The sequence below is a fragment of the Petaurus breviceps genome, unplaced genomic scaffold (assembly GCF_028583685.1).
Source record: "Petaurus breviceps papuanus isolate PSGF00001 unplaced genomic scaffold, PetGlider_PUasm1.0 131, whole genome shotgun sequence".
Classification (NCBI taxonomy): Eukaryota; Metazoa; Chordata; class Mammalia; order Diprotodontia; family Petauridae; genus Petaurus; species Petaurus breviceps.
In genome coordinates, this window is record NW_027185674.1 from 2,001,865 (window position 1) to 2,023,895 (window position 22,031).

General features: G+C 42.8%; 2 protein-coding genes across 2 annotated transcripts in view; one reads left to right on the forward strand and one right to left on the reverse strand.

The window, feature by feature from the left end:
- Positions 1-21,754, reverse strand: part of LIPG (lipase G, endothelial type) — a 34,292-nt gene extending 12,538 nt beyond the window's left edge. The window contains exons 1-7 of the mRNA XM_069104376.1: positions 21,285-21,754; positions 18,268-18,461; positions 13,821-14,001; positions 11,407-11,517; positions 4,626-4,847; positions 3,687-3,929; positions 689-809 (exon numbers count right to left, since the gene is read on the reverse strand). Of these exons, the coding sequence (XP_068960477.1) occupies positions 689-809; positions 3,687-3,929; positions 4,626-4,847; positions 11,407-11,517; positions 13,821-14,001; positions 18,268-18,461; positions 21,285-21,381 (1,169 nt within the window). The 5' untranslated portion in view covers positions 21,382-21,754. The remainder of the gene's footprint in view (positions 1-688; positions 810-3,686; positions 3,930-4,625; positions 4,848-11,406; positions 11,518-13,820; positions 14,002-18,267; positions 18,462-21,284) is intronic.
- RPL17 (ribosomal protein L17) overlaps positions 1-22,031 on the forward strand; it is a 312,553-nt gene that overhangs the window by 211,593 nt on the left and 78,929 nt on the right. The window lies entirely within an intron of this gene.

Consider the following 22,031-nt stretch of genomic DNA (forward strand, 5'->3'; position numbering starts at 1 on the left):
GGAAACGAGCAAATTTAAAAGAGGAAAGGGTAAGAGAGGTAAGGAAATCACTATCTTCAAGTATCTAAAGCGTTATCATGTGGAAGCGAGATTCAATTTATTCTGCTTGGCTCCAAAAGGCAAAACTGGGAAGAATGGGTAGAAATGTAGGGAGGCAATTTTAGGCTCAATGTAAGGAAAATCTTCCTAACGATTAAATTTGTCCAAAGAAGAATGGACTGCCTTGAGAAGTAACAGAGGCCCTTTAATTAAAGATGATTAAGCAGAAGCTAGCTGACCATACATCAAGAATTCTGGAGAGGGGTAAAGTTTAGGCTAAATAAAGGCCAATTCTGAAACGTGATTCTTCTAGATGTAGCCTGAGGCCAAGAATCTGGAAGCAAAGAACCCAGGTTCAAATCCCTCTCTGACCCTTACTACCTATATGATGTTGAGCATGCCACTTAATCTCCCCGGACCTCAGTTTCCTCATCTCTACAATGGCCTTAAACTAGATGGCCTCTGAGGTCCCTTCTAGCTCTAGACCTATGTAAGAATTAAGACTGATTTGAACCACCCAGCACCAACTTCCATATGTGTATATATGTATATATGCACACACAACCATCCTCTCCGTCTCTTCTCCCCTCCCTCTAAAGTTCCTCATAATACTTGGTCCAGAGCACAAGAAAGGTAGAATGTGACTTACATTTCTAAAGGAAGAGATTGGGAATCCGTGTTGGTGCCATAAAGTGTAACATAAAACGAGGGTTCTGTTTTTCCCATGGTCTTGTAGCTGAAGACATGGATTTTCATCTGATAATGGTAAACTGTAGGTACAAGAAGAACACAGATATTTATAAGGCCTTCACTGTGATTTCCTGGTAGCAATGAACTGGTACTAAGGGAGTGACTTAACAAACTGAAATTTGGAGACCAATTAACAAAAGACAAGAATCCAATATCCAAGCCAAGAATCAAAAGCAATCAGCCCTGGGCAGGGCCCTCAGATCCTATTAAATCTGGCTTTCCCCATTTCTTCTTTGTCAATATTGCAGCATCAAGAACTTGTTTCAGGATAAAGAGAAAGAAGCTTTAGTTTATGCTAAGGGAAATATATCGTGGCCGGACAAGAGTAGACCTTCGCTAAATGGCATCATAGGACTGAACAGATAGGAAGTGACTGATCAGGCTAACCTGATCCAAACACCCTCAGTTAACACAGGAAGAAATTGAGGTGTGTAAAGGAAAAGCAACTTTTCCAAGGTCACACACAAGTAAGAAGGAGCAGAGCCAGGAATTAAACCTTGATTTTCTATCTCCAGACTCAATGTTCTTTCTCCAGGCTGCCTAGTTGTATATTGACATTGATGGATTTGGTTCCTTTGCCAATGGGCCAAAGTACAAATGGATTACAAAATGAACTGAGCCAAAAAACATAAATCAATTAAGAGGATGCAGCTCAGTGGCATGACGTGGCCATTTCATGTGCTTGTGGCCTGATGCTGCCACTTGTGGGAGGCAGCATTGTGGCAAAAGTTTCTGACATGCATTCTACTGACATAATGTGGTGGGATAAAATGCCGGGTTTTTGCAATCAGAAAAAAAAAAAGACAAACTTGAGTTCAAATCTCTCCCTTGATCCTTACCAGCTGGATAACCTTGGATGAATCATGTAATCTCTATGTGCCTCAAGCAACTCCCTGGGACTATCTACTAAGTCATAGATGGGTTGGGATCTTTGATGGTGGAGAAGCTTTCCACACCAGGATTTCCCCATACTGATGAAATTACAACTCCCTCCAAGTATTCAGTGTCCTCACATAATGACAACACTACCATAAACCCACTGTCACAGTAAGAGTTTTCACTGGGCCGTCCATATTCTCTCTCATCCCCTTTTGACCAAAAAAGTACCCGTTGACATCAAAGATACTATCGTTACATGACATGGGCCTTAGGTCCTTAGGACATAACCAGAGAAAGAGGCAAATCTATGGGTCAAAAGCATGACCTTAGATTCATTTGTAAAACTAGCAATATGCAATTACAAAGAGCTTCTCCTAGGAAGACAGGGTCTATTATTATCCCTATTTTATGGAAAAAGAGACGAAGGTTCATTGAGGTTTAGCAAATTGCCCAAGCTTACAGAGGTAGCATGGTGGTAGAGCCAGGATTCAAACTCAGGTCTCCTACATTCAAATGCACTAGGGGAGGGGAACCTGCAGCCTCAAAGCCAGATGTGGCCTTCCAGGTCCTTGGGTGTGGCCTTTTGATTGAGTCCAGGTTTTACAGAACATATCCTTTTATTGAGGAGACTTGTTCTATGAAGTTTGGATTCAGTCAAAGGGCCACACTAGAGGGCCACATGTGGCTTCGAGGCCACAGTTTCCCCACTGCTGAACTGGTCTTTCCACTCTGCCTTATGAACACTATTCTCAAAATTCCGGAATCCACTATCCTCAACGACCTGTAGTAGAAAGGTCCCTGCCTTGTCAACCCTAGCAGCATCTGAATCAACCTGTTTCACTGGGCTGAACTCGGGTGGGGTCACTTCCATAAAAGAAACGAGCTGCCGCAGATTTTCTTCTCTCTCAAGTCAGGCTTAGCAGTCTCCTAAGTCCCAGCATGAGCGTTATTTAAAAAAAAAGAAAACCAAACAAAAAGACAACCGATAGCCATTAGCAACCGAAAACCATGGGGCGGCTGTTGGGACATGAACATTTGGAGACCAGACAGAAGCATCATTTATAACGCTGTGATTAGGCCACGAGTCAAACCCACGGCGAAGTCACCAAAGGTGATGCTTTTTTCCCTCTGGAGTTTAAGACTCTAGAACAGAGAAGGAGGAAGATAGGGAAGGAAGAAAACAGATTCCCTGATTGGATGATATCTTTCTGACTGAAAGGGCCAAGTTAGAATTTGTGCCCCCTTTAAAAAGGAAACTATCTCTCGAACTGCCCATCCACCGCTACTGACTCTAAAACCACCCAGTTAATGACTGATAGAAGAAGAGAAAGGAGAAACCTTAAAGATATTCAGTCCAACCCTATCACTTTACAGAGAGCAGACAGAGGAGCAGAAAAACTCAGCTAAGGCCACACAGGTGTTCAGTAGTCCGTCATTTGAACCCAAATGTCCTGACTTAAGATACCCCTGTTCTCTCCACAATGCTCACTGACATTGTTTAAAATGTAATCCAATTTATAGGAGTTTAACCTAACAGCCAATTGTCATTGACTCTGGTTGTACCATAATGATGTGCATTTACCAGGGCCTGACACATAGTAGGCATTTAAGAAATATTTATTAGGGGCGGCCAGGTGGCTCAGCGAGTAAGAGCACGGGCTCCAGTGTCGGGATGACCTGGATAAAATCCGGGCTCAGATACTCAGCACCACACCCAGAAATAACTGGCCGTGTAACGTTGAGCAAGGTACTTAACCCCGATTGCTTAGGGGCAGTCAGGTGGCTCAGTGAGTAAGAGCACCAGCCCCAGAGTCAGGATGACCTGGCATTGAATCTGGGCTCAGACACTCAGCACCCACCCAGAAATAACTGGCCGTGTAACCTTGAGCAAGGTACTTAACCCCGATTGCTTTAAAAAAAAAAAAGAAGAAGAAAGAAAGAAAGATTTATTAAACTGAAATATCTGAGCTTGGACACTAAACTGCACAGTAATGTTGATGAGTGAGAAGCAGAGCTACCTTTGAAGGGCATGCCAGCTCGGGTCTTTAAGTACATCTTGCTGTTTCTTTTGTGCCGGATTTTCTTGGCATTATAGCCAATGCTGTTGCAACGGTTTTTCCGGCAGCTCAGGCAGATGCCTTTCTTAAAACGATTGGAGTCTGTGCACTGAAAGGCAAAGCTCTGTTTGTCCTGGTTCACCAGGGAGTCCACAAAGAGGTGCACAGCCCGTTCGTGCTCACATTTCACCACCTCAGTGATTGCTAAAGGAAAGATGAAAGAGAGAAGAAAATGAGGGGAAGAGGGCAGACAATCTGAGCCCCATTAAAGTCAAGACCTAAAACATCTATGAATGTCTCCAGGGTGGTGCTCCCTCCAGCTACATGAGCCATGATCCCTCTATCCATATTTGAGTTTCAAGAACTGCTGGAGCCAAAAAAAAAAAAAATAGCCTCTGGGCTGATATGAGAACTGGAATGAACCTTAGAGATATTTAGTTCAAGCCGGCAGAGTGGCCTGGCCAAAGTCAGTCCCTGAGGGGCGGCCCCTCTGGTGATAAACATTTCCCCAAATTTCAAGAGCAAATTCAGCTCCCCCCAAACTGTGGGCCAGTTTCATCTTCCAAAAGACTAATTAAAACTGTTCTGAGAAATCATTTAGGCTCATTACAGAATAATTAAAGCAGCTAATAAATTACTTATGAGAACAAAGACTTTACATGCAGAGCAGGCATGATGGGGCACCCCCAACTATCAACAGGCTTGCAAAAATATGGAGCCATTTCAAACAAAGCATGATAGAGGAGCCAAGCGGGTTCATAGTAAAACAGATGTGTTTGGCAGCATGAAGGATATAGTCAGAGGGGCTAGGGCTAGGACTAAGCAAGGTCTGAATGGATGAGAGGCAGTCCTATCAAGTAGAAAATGGGAGGGAAGGGGAGAATGAGCCAAGAAACTTACTTCCATAGGCAATTGATCCTATAACATCATTCAGCCCACAACCTGGCTGGTAGTCACCCCCATTGGGATAAACATCAATGTGACCCACGGGCATCTGGATGCCAATACTCAAGCCAAAGGAACGAGTGTACGTATGGAGGACGTCTACAAAGTAGGCATCATCTGGGGAGAGCCGCTGGTGGATGTCTGCTCCTTCAAACATGGGGCCAGCAGGATCCAGACCTAGACAGAGGAAGAAAGGCAGCAATGCTGCATTTAGGACTTCCACCCAGTCAGTAACGCTTACTCAATACTTACTGCATGCCCTGCACTGGGTTAGGCACTTGGATGGTAATGGAACAGAGAGTGGGAGGACAGGTCCCTGCCCTCAACGTCTTACAGTTCTGTCATGGATCTTCATGGCAGCCTTGGCCCCTCAGCTACCTCAGGAAACCATTAAGTCACATGGAGCAGGTGTGATCCATGACTAGGTGGAATTCCATGGGTTTTTCCCCTTGAGTTACTTCTGACTCATGAGTGCCAAAACTCAGTCAAAAAGTTCTAGAAAATAAATACTGATCGTAGCAGGAAAGAGGCTGCCCATAGGAGCATGGAGCGAGAGGTGGAATCTAGCCCAAGCTCCTCATTTTACAGATGAGGAAAACAGGGGGAGAAGAAGGGACTGGCCAAGGAACTCCATAGTGCACAGAATGCCAAATTTGGAGTCAGGAATACCCGAGTTCAAATCCCACCTCAGATACTCACTACCTATGTGACCCTGGGCAAATCACTTAACCTCTGTTTGCTTCAGTTTCCTTATCTGTAAAATGGGGATAATTTACCTCCTAGGGTTGTTGTGAGGATCAAATGAGAAAATAATTGTAAAGTACTTTTGTGTGTGTGTGGTTGTGTGTGTGTGTGTGTGTGTGTGTATTGAGGCAGAGGAAAGAGAGAAAACTTCTCCAAGATCATACAGGTAAAAAAAATGTCAGAGGTAAGATTTGAACCCAAGCCTTCTCTAGAGTCAATGCATATTTCATTACACCAGGCTGTCTCCTCATAAGATCCACTCAAATAAGCTTCCTGAACTCAGATCAGGAATAGTCAATCAATAAACCTTTATTAAGTACTTACTATGTGTCAGATGGGACAGCTAGGTGGTGAAGCAGATAGAGCTGCCTGGGCCTACCCTGATTGAAGTCAGGAAGACTCATCTTCCTGAGCTCAAATCTGACTGCAGACACTTACTAGCTGAGTGACCCTAGGCAAATCACTTCACCCTGTTTGCCTCAGTTTCCTCATCTGTAAAATGAGTTGGAGAAGGAAATGGCAAACCACTCCAGTATCTTTGCCAAGAAAATCCCAAATGGGGACACAATTGGAAAAATGACTGAACAATAATAGCATATGTCAGGAACTATGCTAAACTCTGGGGATTCAAAGCAAAGCAAAGACGTGGTCCCTAGCCTCACTCCAATGAGAGAGACAAACATAAAAATAACTAGGTAAACAAAACAAGATGTTTACAGAGCAGATGGAAGGTAGGTCAACTCAGAATAGAAAGCATTAGCCACATGGTCTGGATTCCCCAGGAAGCTCCCTGACATGACTGTGTTTCTACATCTCTTCCCCGAAGACCTTTGGAAAGTACCAGGGAGCGGGAGAAAACAGGGTATCCTTGTATTGGTATTCTCCTCCCCCCAGGCTTCTTTTGTGCTGGGACTATGCGTGGTACCTTCCCCAGAGATAGGAAGCCTCTCTTCTTTTAAGGGTCAAGGAGGTGATGATCACAGCCATTCTGTTACAGTCAAGACTACATATCTGATAAGGAGATTGTTTCAAAACTGTCCCATCATACTAAGGCGTATTTGTGTGACCCAGTCATTACCTCCCACTTTACACATCAGATAATACAGGTTTGAAATTCATCACTTCTAAGTGGTGAGATAGCTTAAAAAAAACACAGAAATAGCTTCTGAACAGGTTTAGTCAAATGCATGAATACAAAGATCCCATAAAGGGAAACTAGGATGTTTGGGGATACCCCCTTAAACATTGTTCCTGAAAAACAAGATGACAGACGAAGGCAAGACAGATTCCGACTCAGAGAATAACCAGACCCTCTTTGTAATGCACACCTCCTCGCATCCCCTTTCAAGAAAAAAAAACAGAACTCTATGGACCACTCTAAGGGTGGGCCTAGAGAGGCCTTCCATTGCCTCCTACCATGCCCCTGCCCCCCAAAAGAAAAAAGAGAGAGAACATTTTCCCTATGCCACTAACAGAAGAAAAAGGTCCTTTTCTTGGTCTGAACAAATGTACCCACCAAATAGTGAGTGCCATGGAAACTAAGCTGAGCTAGAGGAATGTGGGGGACTTTATAGTCCAACCATTAGGCTGCTGGGATTGCTGGGAGCAGCCTAGTCAGATGGGCGATGTCCCCAAACTGTTAATGTAAGGACACATTTGTGGGCCTGCAGGCTCATGAATGAAGGTTTGAAAAACTGAGAGCTCAATATATTCCCCCTTTTAAAGGAAGTCCATGCCCTACCTCCTCCAAAAAAAAGGAAGGCATGACAAAGAAGATCTGGTCAAATACTGCTTCAGAGTAAGATTGTAATCTTAGGAAGAACTTCTCCTAGAAGCACAAGGGAGACAAATTAAGAGGAACAAAGATGAAATAACCCAAGACTGAAAGGGGATTTTTAAAAAGTCATCTAATCCAACCCTATTTTATCATTGCGGCCTAGAGAGAAAGAGGACTTTACTCATGGTCAAACACAGAAAACACGAGTCTAACGTAACATTGATATCATGGGTTTAGATCTAACATTAATCTTAGAGATTACCTGGTTCACTACCCCATTATTTTCCACAGATGAGGAAACTGAGACCCAAGTTAACGTACTTGTGCAAGGTCACACAACTAAAAAGAACACAGCTGAGATTCGAACCAAGGACCTCTCATTTCAAAGCTAAGGTTCTTTCCCCTATAACACACTGTTTCTCCAAATGCCTCCCTAGGTTAAAGACTTCTCTAACCTTTATTCACCAACACCAGCTTCAGAAAACCAACATGGTATCACCTTCAAGGCCTCACCCCCACCCTAATCACAGAGGAAATCCACTAGATGAAAAAAGGTGGAAGGAGACACCAAGGTCAAATACCCCTATGGAAATTATCTTTAGAATCTGACATGATGTAGGAAGGCAGTGAATCTAGGCAGCATCTCCCATCCGTGCTGGGCCTGTGCCAGGCATTCTCCCCTTCAGCTGGTAGGAGGGGCCTGTCATCCAGCAAGGGGCAGATCCTGGCTCTCTATACAATGTATTCATTAGCATTCTGCCCACTCCATGGGGCAGGACAAAAAGGGAAATGATATGTGTCAGTAGCTGCCACCCAAACAAGCCAAAAAGACAGACTCCTAATGTTGGGGTTTACACCCTTTGGTTTGGGGTCTGGCCTTGGGCAGGAGAAGGGAGATGCCTTGAGCAAAAGGGCCCCATGGTCTCTCCTGATCCTGGACCACTGCAATGATTTGTTTTCATTTGGTGGGGTTTCCTGCCCCTCCACAATAAGCCCAGACTTCTGCACACGGGCAGCACAGTGGGCCTCCTGTGAGCCAACATTTAAAAACTGCTGGCCTGGCCCTCCAACCACATGCAGCTCATTCAGCAGGGGAGCCCTTCAGACAATAGGACCGAGAGTGGCCTAGTAGGGAGCTGCTTTGCTCCAGAAACAGGGTTAATTAGCAGATCCCTGTGAATCTGGATAATAAAGACAAAGCCCGGAGAAAGAGCATGTTTCCCATCTCTTGCTGAACTTGCATCAAACACCTCAACCAAGAGATCAGGGAGGGAGGAAGGGAAGGAGACACCTTCTTGCACAGGTGGTGTGATATAAGGGTGCCAGTAAGGCCCCCTCTCGCCCCACCCCCAGTGTTCAGATTCTTTGTATCATGTAGTTGAGATGAATCCATCCCTCAAATGCCTTTCACTCCAAGATCACTCTTCCATCTACTCTGCACATTTCTTAAATGCCCCAGTTTATATACATGTCTCTGTCTAGAATCTAGCTCCTTGAAGGCAGGGGCTGCTTAGCTTTTCCTTTATAAGAACAGAATTTAGCTCAGTACCTGGATTGCTAATGATAGATTCAGAGCTGGAAGGGGCCTCAGGAGTCATAGAAACCAATCCCCGCGAAGAAAGTGGAAAAGACAGAAGTTAAGTGACTTGACGTCAAGGCGCTAAGTGTCTGAACACAGGCCTTCCTGACTCTAGGACCACTGTCCTATCACTTCCAATAAGTGCTTGCGGATTGTTTCAAGTCCCAGCTTTTTTCACCAACTGTGTGGCTTTGACCAAGGTGTGCTAGGCAGCATGGTACTGAAGAAAGTAGCTGATTTGGACTGAGGTCCAGAGAGACACTGAGCAAGTCACTTAAATTCTCCAGACCTGTTTCTGCATCCATAAAACAATGAGGGTGTACTCAATGACCTCAAAGGCCCCCTTTCATTCTAAATCAATGATCCTGTGTTCCTATGAACTTCAAAGTCCCAACCAATAAAACCTTGTGATGCCGGAAATACCACTATTAGGAGTCATTCCTTTGGATTAAGCATGACCTTCAAACTGTGGTCTTCACTTAAAAGGTAAAGCCCTTGGGAGAAGTAACAAAATTCCATCCTCAACACCTCAGTGTGAATTTATCCTCTGTCTCTCATTCAACATTTATTAAGCCCCTAACACAGTCCCTTGCACACGGCAGACCTGAGGATGCAACAATGAAAAGGAATTTAAAATTAGGGAATTTACAGTCCAGAAGGGGAGATATGATGTGTTTCCCACTGGCCTAGGGAAGCTAGAGAGCTGCAGACATGTGATGGGCACCCAGGAGCTGGATGTGGGGGCTCATGAAGCATCAGTATCTCACAGCTCTGCCTAGGGTTAGCCTGTGGATGTGCCTTCGAATGATGGAAGGAAAATCTTACAAATAAGGAAACTGGGGGGAGGAAGAGGGGGAAGAATGTGAACTGACTTAACTGATTTACAGCCAGAAAATAAGTCCTCCAATTCCAAATCCACTACCTCATGCAGGTTAATGATTATTCAATAACCAAATTCAAATTGAAGCCCAGCTAAATTTTCAAGTGTAAGACTCAATTCAGCTTTCTTATTGTACTCATTGAGATCCAGAATGAGGAAGGTCTCATTAACTGTGCCAATCAATTTACATATGAATGATGCGTGGCCATCCAACATAAACCAGATTATTTTAATGACAAAAATCATCCACACAATTTAAAGTGACACTTCCTTCTCTCTCTTGCCCTCAAAGGGGAGTCCCAGATAAAGCTGCCAAAAGATTAAGCCTTCCATTTTATTCATGGCTCAGACACTGTTTTGCCTAATTTTTTTTTCCGAAACCACACATCACCCAGGAAACACAGTACCGCATTGCTATTGGCTGTTACTTGAGTTAAAGAGGGGCCTGAGCTCAGCTGCTGTAGAGAATCACAGTCCAAGGCGGAGGACAGAATCAAAGAGGAAGAATCCAACTCAACAATTTCTTAAAAATGCATTACACTGACAAAATGCTTTTACTCCTCAAAGCACGCTTTGTCATGAGATAGCATGATGTTGGGGAAAGAACTCTGGACTGGCTGTCGGGCCCTTGGATTCTGGCTATGATTCTATCACTTACTGTGTTATTCCTTTTCATGACCTCTTTAAGTTCCCGTCAGACTGGTCTATTAGCTGTTCCCCAAACCTGACATACTCTCTCTGATCTGTCTGGCTTTGCACAGGCTGTCCCCAATGCTGGAGAATAACACTCTCTCCTCACTTCAGTCTCAGGGCTCCAGCACTACTTCTTACAGGAGGCCTTCCCTGGTTCCAAAGATCTATCTCATCCACCCCAGTGCTAATGTCTCCTTAGGTCCCTATATAGCTTGTACCTGTTGTTCATCTATCTATTTGTTTAGCCATTCATTCATTCCATCATTCATTCATTTAATATTGTTTACCCTGATAAAATATAAGTTCCTTGAGGGCAGAAACTGCCTCATTTTTTGTTTTTTTATAGCCCCAGAAACTAGAAAAGTGCTTTGTACATAGCATGCACTTAATGTTTAATTAAGTTAAACATGACCTTGAACAAATCATCTAGACTTCAGTTTCCTCCACTACAAAAATGAATTGGAAGCACTAACTAATGAAAATTCTAGCTCTAGCCCTCAGGGATATATTAGATATTCTGTTTTACCTGGTCTTACCCCATATGCACAAGGTAGGGTTTATTATGTGCTTTCTGCAGATGGGAAAACTGGCACCCAAGGACATGAAATGTCACCCAGAATCCAGAAAGACCCTGGCACTTCGGCACCAACAGGTTCCTAGGATTAAACTCTAAGAAGCATTTTTACGGCAAAAGTAAAGATTAGTGACTAAACCAAAAATTAGAATTCTCCCCATGAAACAAAAACATATATAAAGGGCATTAGCCGAGAATCAGAAGACCTGAAATCTATTCCTGTCTCTATCATTAAATAGTTGGGTGAATATAGACAAGTCATTTACTCTTTATGGGCCTCAGTGTTCTCATCTGTAAAGTAATGGGATGGGCAAGATGACCTTTTGAGTTCCTTCTAACTTCCACATTCTAAGAATAAATCAAAGCATCTGAAGACCCTTTAACACTTGATAAAAATGCAGGTAATCAGAAGGGTGAAAAAGAAGATACAGACTTGAATGAGGATGGGGAATGGGGGGGTTTCCAAGGACTTAAGGAAGCAGCACTTACCTGTGATCCTGCCTATTGTTCCCTGCACAAAGTTTCCAGCATATCCAGCAACATGAGCTCCAAGACTGTAGCCAATCAAGTGAACGTTCTCAAGAGAGAAATGCTCCTTCTCCTGAAGTCACAAGAATATGTTCATTAGAAGCCTGGGTTTCTGAGTCTGAAGAGGTCAGTTAGGACCACTAGTCAAGCAAAATCCTAACTGGCTCTTGACGGAAAGACTACTACCCTCTCTGGGATCCATGGGCATCTGAAATGTTGGCCTGAGATCCTCAGGCTCATGGGGAGGAGAGACTTGGGGGAAAGTTGGGGCCAAGACTCATGACTCTGATTTCAACTATCCAAGAACTATAAGGAAGGGCCTGGCTAGAAACTACTAGCAGGGTCCCTTGATCCTACATCTGCCCCTCTTGGTCACTTTAGGTTGGAAGGAAGCATGGCACAATGGGGCTATATCTGGAGAACAGGGATTGTTTCATTTTTGTCTTTGTATCTCTCAGCACCCAAGCACATAGGAGACCCTTAGTAAATACCTGTTGAATCGAATGGAATAGAAAATGGAAGAGAAATACCTTAAACTACTGGTCAAAATCTTCTCTCTAATGGCTCATTGACAGGATTTTCCCATCAGCTCTCTACCCTCTCCATCCCCAATTTTCCCCCCACCCTATTTCTTCTTCTTTGTTTTTTGGAGGGCGCTTGGGGTTAAGTGACTTGCCCAAGGTCACACGGCTAGTTTTTGTGTGTGTGTGTGTGTAAGTGTCTGAGGCCGGATTTGAACTCAGGTCCTCCTGACTCCAAGGCCAGTGTTCTATTCGCTGCGCCACATAGCCGCCCAACCCTATTTCTTCTGATATCACAGAGTAAACTAAACTTTGAGTCAGGAAGGCTAGAGTCCAAGTCCCATACTGACACTGGCTATGTGACTACATGTAAGCAAGTGGCTTAACTTCCCGAAGCCTCGGTTTCCTTATCTGTAAAATAAAGGGGTTGGATCAATGACCCCTAAGGTTCTTTTTAACTCTAAGTCTTCTGAATATCTGTGCTCCCACGCCCTCCCCAGTATACTGCCAGGCTTCAAGAGGAGAGTAGCCATCTCTGCAAAAAAGCTGTGATGCCTAACTTTGAGGAAATAGGTAGCTGTGAAGAGGTCATCATCCCCATGGCCCAAGGAATGGGTCTTCATAGACTTAGGTAGAAGCTGAAGGTGACCATCTTGACAATTCAGGCCAGAATTCTCTCCCAATTCACCTGATTCCTGATGCAAAACTAAGGTTTGTGCTTGAAGGATCCTGACAATCACTTCATTTTGCTAGTGCAGGCCTATTCCAGTCTAGCCTGTGGATGCCTGGTACCTTGTTAACATGCAAAGAGGGTATTCAAGACCTCCTTCATGCTCAGTGTTCTAAACTACTTATTTAAATGTATTTCCATGAATTTGCTTCATACTCCCTTAGAAAGTTAGTTAATATCCAGCTATGCAGGATCAGCAGCTACAACTGCAACCTCCTGAGCACCTTTAAAATTATAAGAAGGTCCTGGCTTCCAGCCACTTCCAGTAAAACCATAAAATCCAGAGCTAGCTGCAAGGGACTTTAGGCATCAGTCCAAGCCTCTTACTTCACTGAGGAGAAAGCTGAGGCCAGAGGGGTGAATACTTTGCCCAAGGTTACACAGGTAGTTTCATATCAGGACTCAAATGCAGGTCCAGCCAAATTTCTTATTCTTTGCATTAAGCCATGCTGCCTGGGGCTAAAATGTGGGTTTATAAAATCAGCAAATATTACAGATCAAATCTCAAGAACCTTCCAGGCCATCTAGTTTGACTCCCTCATTTTACAGATGCGATACTTATGTAGAGATTTTTGCTGTTAAGTCATTTTTCAGTCATTTCTAATTCTTCGTGACTCCATTTGAGGTTTTTTGGACAAAGATACTGGAATGGTTTGTGATATCCTTCACCAGCTCATTTCACAGATGAGGAAACTGAGGCCAGCAGGATGAAGTGATTTGCCCAAGGTCACACGAGTAATCTGAGGTTGGCACCCTATCCACTGTGCCACTTAGCCACCATGAGTAGTGACTTATCCAAGCCTAAATACTTAACAAACAAAAGATCTGGTATTCAAACCCAGGACCTCTGATTCTGAATCTTCTACCACAGTCTTTGTACTAGGCCAGGACATATTACAAGTCAAATCCTCTCTTGGCAAATACGTTGGCTAGGAATACTTCCTTTTAGCACCAGTAAAAGGTTTCCTCTACATTGAACCAATGACTTAGCTTACACCAAACAATGTTTGATTCTACAATTCCAACTCAAAAGAACTTCATTGGGTCCTTGGAGTTCACTGTAACAGGAACTGACTAATTTCCTCTAATTTTAGAATGTACTCCTCCCCCTCCCCCCAAATACCCCTGCAGCCAATCCAGCATCTGGGCAATTTTAGAACCCACTTCCCTGGTGTTGTTGACAGCATCTGTGTAGAGCTGATGGGCCAATGGCAGCCAGTCCACCACGACTACATTTGCATCCTGCTCTCTCATCTGGAGGGCTGACACGAGCTTGAACAACCAATTCTGGAACATGCCGCTCATCTGCACAGGAAAGAAGAGAAGATGCAGTTATTTTCCCTTTAATTCTTGGGAGCTTCTCTCAACAACAGAAACTAAAGGTTCCCCTGAATTCTTCACACTGGTTACCCACAAATTAAATTTGTCACAACCTAGACAGAGCTCCATAAAGGGCAAAGAGATCGTTCAATATAAAAACTTGTCTTCCCCATGCATTCTACACACATTAGGCACTTAAAAATGTTTTCTGAATAAATCAGCAATGGGGACGATTCCAAGCAAAACTTTTGTCAGTATAAGGAACACCCATTTTTTGCCATCAAAATTCCCCTGTCTTAATTGAGCCAAATTTATAAAAAACAGAGCCATTCCCCAACTGATAAATGGTCAAAGATTAAGAACAGATTTCTTCAGGAGAAGAAATCAAAGCTATTATCACATTAAAAGTTGCTCTAAATTACTAATAATTAGAGAAATGCAAATTAAAATGATTCTGAGGTACCACCTCACACCTGTCATATTGGCTAAAATGACATAAAAGAAATATAACAAATGCTGAAGGGGTTGTGGGAAAATAGGTACTGCCGGCAGAGCTGTAAATTGATCAAACCATTCTGGAGAACAATTTGGAATTACGCCCAAACTATAAAATTGCATATACCCTTTGACCTAGTAATTCTACTACTAGGTCTATATTCCAACAAGCGCAAATTAAAAGAAAAAAGATCCATATGTACAAAAGTATTTTATAGCAGCTCCTTTTCTGGTAGCAAGAGTGGAAACTAAGGGAATGCAGATCCACTGGGGAATGGCTGAAGAAGTTATGGCATATGAATGTGACAGAACACTATTATGCTATAAAAAATAATGATGGAAATGGTTTCAGAAAAACCTAGGAAGATTTTTGTAAACTGATGCAAAGTGAAATGCACAAAACCAAGAGAACAATCTAGACAGTAATGGCAATATTATAAAGATAGTCAACTGTGAAAGATTTAATAACCCTGATCAGGACAGTGATCCAAGCCAACTCCAAAAGACTCATGATGAAACATGCTACCTACCTTCAGACTGAGAAATGATAGACTAAGATTGAAGATTAAAGCCTATTTTTTTTCTTATTTTTAGGGTAGGAATGGGGTGGGGGGCAGGAAACCCAGCTAACATAGAAATGTTTTGCATAATCTCAAATATATAATATGTATCATATTTCTTGCTTTCTTTTTTATTTTTTAAGTTTATTAAATAAAACAAACAGTACTATAATATAGCAGAATTTTAAAAACATGATTGCACATAAAACTGCTAATCTATTACATACAACTTGCTATTCCTTTTAAATATATAATAAAATTATCATGTAAATTATAAATTTTTTTCTCAATGGGCAGGGAAGTGGGGGTAGTAAGAGGGAGAGAATTTCCAATACTTTTTTAAAGAATTTTCCTTCCCAATGTTTCAGTCTTTCAGGGCTCTGCTGAAAGACAAGTTTAAATCTCAGAAACTGGACTGGACCTGTGCTATCATTGGTATAGGGGAGATCCCAGACAGGAAATTCCATTTACCAAATCAGATCTTTTGCTTCCTCTGTAATTTATAATCTTAGAGTAGACTGAGGCACTAAGAGTTTAAATGTTTTGCCCAAGGTCACACAGCCATTATGGGACAGAGGTAGGTTTTATACCCAGCTCTTCCTGCCTCCAAGCCTGGCTGCTTCTCTATCCCTTACACCACAGATGCCTCCTAATCTCAGAAATTAATCCATATTCAAGTGTCAATGAGGGATAATTTCTTTTTTTTTTTAAAGCAACCAGGGTTAAGTAACTTGCTCAAGGTTACATGGCCAGTTATTTCAGGCTGTGGTACTGAGTGTCTGAGCCCGGGATTCGATCTCCAGGTCATCCCGACACTGGAGCCGGTACTCTTACTCGCTGAGCCACCTGGCCACCCCAGAGAGAGAGAGAGATAATTTCTTAAGGTTTTTTCTGTCATAGTCCTCACCTTTTGAATAGCCCATTCAAAACAGTCTGAGTCCTAGTGTGGAGTTCTCTGGGAACAGATGACCTAAAGAATTCCCTTCTCCAATAAAAATGTAGAGAAGTACTTTCTCTTATGCAAATGTAGAGAAATAACAAGTTACTATTGTCTAGGTCACCATCTCCTAGGGCCAGAAAGAAACTGGGGGAGTCTTTGTTCCCACAGCTGAGGGGGGGGGGAAGGGGAATAACGTTCCATAGTCAAGTTCCATAGTCAAATGTAGAATATATTTTCCTCAAAAAAAAAACAATATTATGAATTAAAGTTAAGTATATTGAAAAGTCACTTCTAGTAGATTATAGACTAATCAGATTTTTGTGGGTTGGCCTGGCAACATAACCGCTATGACTTACTTTATTTCCACCTTTCCCACTCCACACAAGCAACTTGTAGTCTTTAAGGAGATCTCAAATTTTTGGTAAATTGAGGGCTGTTTGCATTTTGATTTGACTCAAATGTTCTCCAACTCTGAGGTCAGTGAGGGCTGGAACCACTTATCTACATTGTGCATCTCCTAGTAAACAGTAGGCATTAAATAAATGTTTGTCTAATTGTTTTGAGTTTCAGAGAAGCCCAGTGTGGGAGCTGATGTTAACAGATATTTCACCTATGAAAATTCTCTCAGCTTCAGTTTCCTCAGCTGTCAAATGGGAATAATAATACCACTTACTCCATATGGTTATTGTAAGGATCAAATGAGATGACATATTTACAAATTTTGCAAAACTTTTGGGAAATCTTAAAGACCTATATAAATGCTAGCTATTATTATTTTTAGGCAGGCAGACTCTCTATACACCTCAAATCTCACCAGGTAGAAAAATGCCTGCATTTCCCCCTGCATAGGGACAGTTTCTCATTACTATCATGAACATTTTATGAATTAAACTAACATGTCAATGTACAAAAGTTTTTCTTCCTCACCTTCCCTAATTAGCACTATCAGAACCCTGCTCAACTGGGGAAAGAGAGAAAGAAGAATATTCTAAGTAATTCTGCTAGCAATTCTTAATTATCTCCTAAGCGACCAGCATTGCACTAGACATTGAGGGTGGCAGCACAAAAACAAAACACAGTCCCTGACTTCAAGGAGCTTAGACATTCATAGAATTTGACCCTTAAATGGAAGACAGCATGAAACAACAGCAAAACTCATGGTAAATAGAATGGAGACCACTGGAACTAGCATTAGCAACCACTTTTTAATGATATTTTGTTTAATTGCTTATGTGATTTGATTGTTATTTGTGGGGAGAGGTGATGTTAGATCTGGACCTGGAATCAGCAAGTCCTGAGTTCAAACCTGGCCTCAGACACTATCTGTGTGACTTTGGACAGGTCATTTAACCATTTTCTGCCTCAATTTCCTCTTCTGTAAAATAGGGTTATTAATAGCACCTACCTGCCAGGGTTGTTGTAAAGATCAAATGAACTAATGTTTATAAAATGTTATACAAACCTTAAAGCACTATATAAATGCTAGCTTTATTACTTGTTCAATGCTTCATTTTACTTGGAGGAAATATTTTGATGGGTTGGTTGTTTTTTTTTTTAACTACCATTTTAACTTGAATTTTTAGTGCAGATGGTTGTTTTATGAATGAATAACCTCCCTAGTCACAGAATCATAAAATATTAGAGCTCAAACATGACTTAGAGATAACCTAACCCCTCACTCATCTGAAGTCTAAAGCTCAGTGTTAAAAGCCCTTTTTGTTAAAGACTGTTATGAGTCGGTCTTTCAACACGTCCTGCTCAGATAGTATGTCCCTAAGAGCTTCAGCGATTTTGAACCAGCCCATCTCTCCAGAGAATAGGGCACAGAGCCAGCAGCCTCCCCACCCCACCCCCCAGCCCAGCCAAATCTTCTGGCTCCTCTTCAGATTCAGTCAGTCAAGTGACTCCAGCCAACTCGACATGCAAAGAGGGATGTTGGGAGGCAGTGGTTGACCAATGTAATTAAACACAATTAAAGGGCTTCTTAAGTGGTGGTGGGGCTCTATTGCTAACTGCTTTGAGGAGCTCCATGGGTAAGCCTGGTATGTGCCAGGGGTAAAGCCTGCTGTCCGCCACCACAGGCTACAGCTGGAACACAGCCTGCTCCTTAAATCAAGTACCTGGACTAATTATTTAGCTGTGCTAAAAATGAAAAAAGAAGGGGGGGGGGGGGGAACAGAAGCCTAGATGTTCATTTTAATTGGACAGCACAAAGGAAACCATAAAACTACAGAGTTCCCTCCCCCAGAAGCTCACCGTCCATCCATGGATGATGAAAAAGGTTTTTGCTGTTATGTTGAAACCACAGTCTTTTAAATGTTGGTCATGGCCCTTGGAGAGATAGCAGCCTTCATTCTCTGGATCCTTGGAGGTTCTCACATTAAACCGCACGGAGGGCTTGGCGGGAGGGTGCACTGTATTGGACTGGGTATGCTCAGTTAAGTTTTTATCTGTGGACAAAGGAACATAGTTGGATGCAATTGCTATGCCAAGGTTCTAGTCTAGGGTGTGCTGCTCATTAGCTGTGTAACCTTGGACGTGTTGCTTTACCTTTCTGGCCTCATGTTTTTCATCTGTCAAAGAATGCTTTCTGATATATATCATCTCATTTGATCCTCACAATAACTCAGTGGAGCGGGGAAGGCAAATCTCTGATAATCTCCATTTTATAGATGTGGAAACTGAGTCTCTGAGTTTCAAATTTGCCTGGTGACACAGCTGAAATTCAATTCAATTCAACCAAGTATTCATTAAATGCCTGCTGTCTGCCAAGCACCGTGCTAGACAAAGACAAAAAGAGCTAGCCCTATGGAGGAACTTTCTTCCTACAGGAGTAAACAGCAGGACAAGGAAACAAACCAGAATCCTCTGACCTGGAGTGGTTTTTTTCTATCCAGTACTCTTTCAAAGGGTTACCTCTAAAAATGACACCGTATTACCCTCTTCCCTATATTGTCCCACAGACCAACAAAAACACTTTGTCAATGTTGTGATAACCAAAGCAGAGATACTACAGTCTCTTCTCTCCCTGTCTCTCTCTTTCTCCCTCCCTCCATTCTCTATCTCTCCCTCTACTTTTCTTTCTCCTTTTCCTTCATCCTTCTTCCTTTTTTCTCCCTCCCTCCCTTCCCCATCTTTCCTTCTCCACCCTCCCACACCATGACAAAAGTAATCTCTTTTCTTCCTCCCCTTCAGAGAAAATTAAAATACTGTAGAGAGAATGATAGAAGATTGACTGAGTCATAAGTTAATCAGAACAGTTCTTTTCAGCCCCAGCAAGCATCCCCACACCTAACTCTAGGAAGTGAGTTTTCCCTGTGGTTCAGCTAGTACCAGTAATGCCTGTTTGTTTTTTCATTTTTATTTTTTAATACAAAAGTTGGTGCTGGGTCCTGTATCCATCTATAGTCTCTCAAGACAGCAGATGGACTTCACTCAGCCATTGCTTGGAATTTCCCAGAAAATAATTTGATAACAGGTTGGAAAGTTGTCATGGTATACCAACTTGGATGCTAGATTCACATTTAAGGTGTACAAGGAATAAAGGATTGAAAATTGGAGGTAGGGGAAGAAAGCAGCAAACCAGAAGGAAAGAGGGAGAAAGTTCCTAAAGGAATTTTCAGCTCAGTGCATAGTGCTCTGAGCTCTCTTCTGGACTCTGCTAAGTCGTGTGTAAAGAACACACAAGAAGACACCATCTTTGCCCTAGAAAAAACTTACTGTTTAGATATTACTAGATTAATAAACAAGCCCCAATGGGCAGAATTTTGAACCTGAGTTATTAGCAGTTCAGCACCTTCACTACCCTAACCCAGATGGGGGGGGGGGGGGGGGGGATGGGGGAGGGAAGGGTAGGAGGGAGAGGGCAGGACCAGGGAGGGGACAGCAAGATATTCCTGAAAAGAAAAGGGAATTAACTACAAGAGACAGGAGGATATATGCACACCTGGGCAAGATTTAGTTTGGTTTTCTTTGTCCCTTGATGCCTTTCCATCTAGTGGTCAACAAATCCTTAAATTATTAGAATGGTAGAGCTGAAAGAGAATTTAGTTATTGTCTTACCTAAACTAACACTTTTATTACAGAGATGGAGAAATTGAAATCTGAAGAGGTTAAGTGACTTGTTTAAAGTCACACTTTGAAACTCAAAAACTATATATACACTTTTTTTAGTTGCCTCAGAATTGCATTTTTATTATTTACAGTTTCCCAACCCAATACCCCAATCCAGACCTCTTAAAACATTAGTGTGTAACTTTTTGTGGGTCAAAAACCCCTCTGTCAATCTGGTGAAGCCTATGGACCCCTTCTCAGAATAGTGTTTCTAAATGAATAAAACAAAACACATAGAATCACAAAGGAAAGCAGCTATGTTGACGTGCAATCATTTTTTTTTTTAATTTAAGTTCACGGGTCCCAGGTTAAGAACCCCTGCCTTAAAAGTGTTTTTAGAAAAAGTAAATTTGTAAGCACCCACGGGCATTTTCGGTTAGCTCTTCTAAACTAGGGCAGTCATAAAGTTCAAATTAGTAAGGCGCCGTTTGGGAGTTCCCCACCACACCTTCCCAATTGCCTCACTAAAATGACTTAGAAAGTTCAAAGGTATTTGCTGCCATCCTAATACTCAGGATGGGCACCTTTTACACAGAAACTCGAGTAGTTATAACTGGACAGTGATGCAGAAAGGGCAGAGGGGGAGGAACCGGAGGAAGAATAGGAAAACGGAGGTGATGCTCGTGCATCAAGCCAAGCAACTTCTCGGAAGACAGTTGCTGCTCCAAACTCCCAAACCATGCGCTGGTCAAGCGAGGGGAAAGTCAACTTTCTTGGAATTGGAAAGAGATATCCTCCCTCCTCCCATCTTTCCAGGAACCTATGCCAGATTAAAATAAACCAGCGGAGGCAGCTAAACTCTGCCCTCCCCCTTAATCCTGAAAACTCGATGGCCAGGAAAAAAAATATTAAAGGCGACGCAAGTTGCTGGCAATCTGACAGAACGAACGCTAGTTAAAATGAAAGTGTAATTTTTAAAGCTCGGGGGACTGGAGTGGGGGCGGAGGTGGAGAACATAAACTTAGACTGGCCACAGTTGTCTTGCTACTGCCACGCGATGGGAAGATGCCCTGGGGACAGCTACACTAAAGCCAAAGAGTAAGTGGACACAGAGCGCAATTAAGAAGGATGAGAAAATACCGCGAGGGAGAAAGAGAAGCTCAAAGGTGCAAATTGTGACAAAGAAACCAGAAGGAAAAACGAAAATAAAGGAGTATTACCTTGCAGTCGCCCCTCTGGACCATCCGATTCTGTGTTTCCCGCGGCAACAGAACAATAGAGACTCCAGAGGCAAAGCAGAGAAATGAAGCTTCTCATCGCTTCCCACCCGCCACGGCCCCTCCCGCTAGGGAGGAGGAGGGGAAAGGAGAAAGGTAGGGATATTTCTTCTGCAAGGGAAGGAAATCCTTTTGCGAGCCTTAGGTGCACTTTGCCTTTTTTTCCTCTGGGAGATAATGAGGTAAAAGTTAAGAAATTCGTGGGGGGAAAATAAAGAGGGGGAAATAGGCAGTAAGGAATCTGTGTGTGTGTGTGTGTGTGTGTGTGTGTGAGTGAGTGTGTGAGAGAGAGAGAGAGAGAGAGAGGGAGAGAGAGGAGAGTGTAGGGCGACAAGGAAAGAGCTTTGAACTATATTCGCCCACAACCTCAGCGGCCAAGGGGATGACTTGCTGTCAAGGAAGGAGGTCGGGGTGGGAGAAGTTGTAGTTTTTAAAAGTATCCGAGTCATCTGACCCATCGCCAGATGGTAATTTGCCTAATTTATTCGGAGTCCCGAGCTCTGATTGGTCACACCTTCTCCAACTCGAGGGCAGAAACTCACCAAAGTTTGAATGAAAGAGCCGCACACCCACCTTATGACGCATTCTTCGGATGGACCAGGCTAAGTACTCTCCTCCGCCTGCTTACACACACACACACACACACACACACACACACACACACACACCTCTACCACCAAGGGAGAGTCT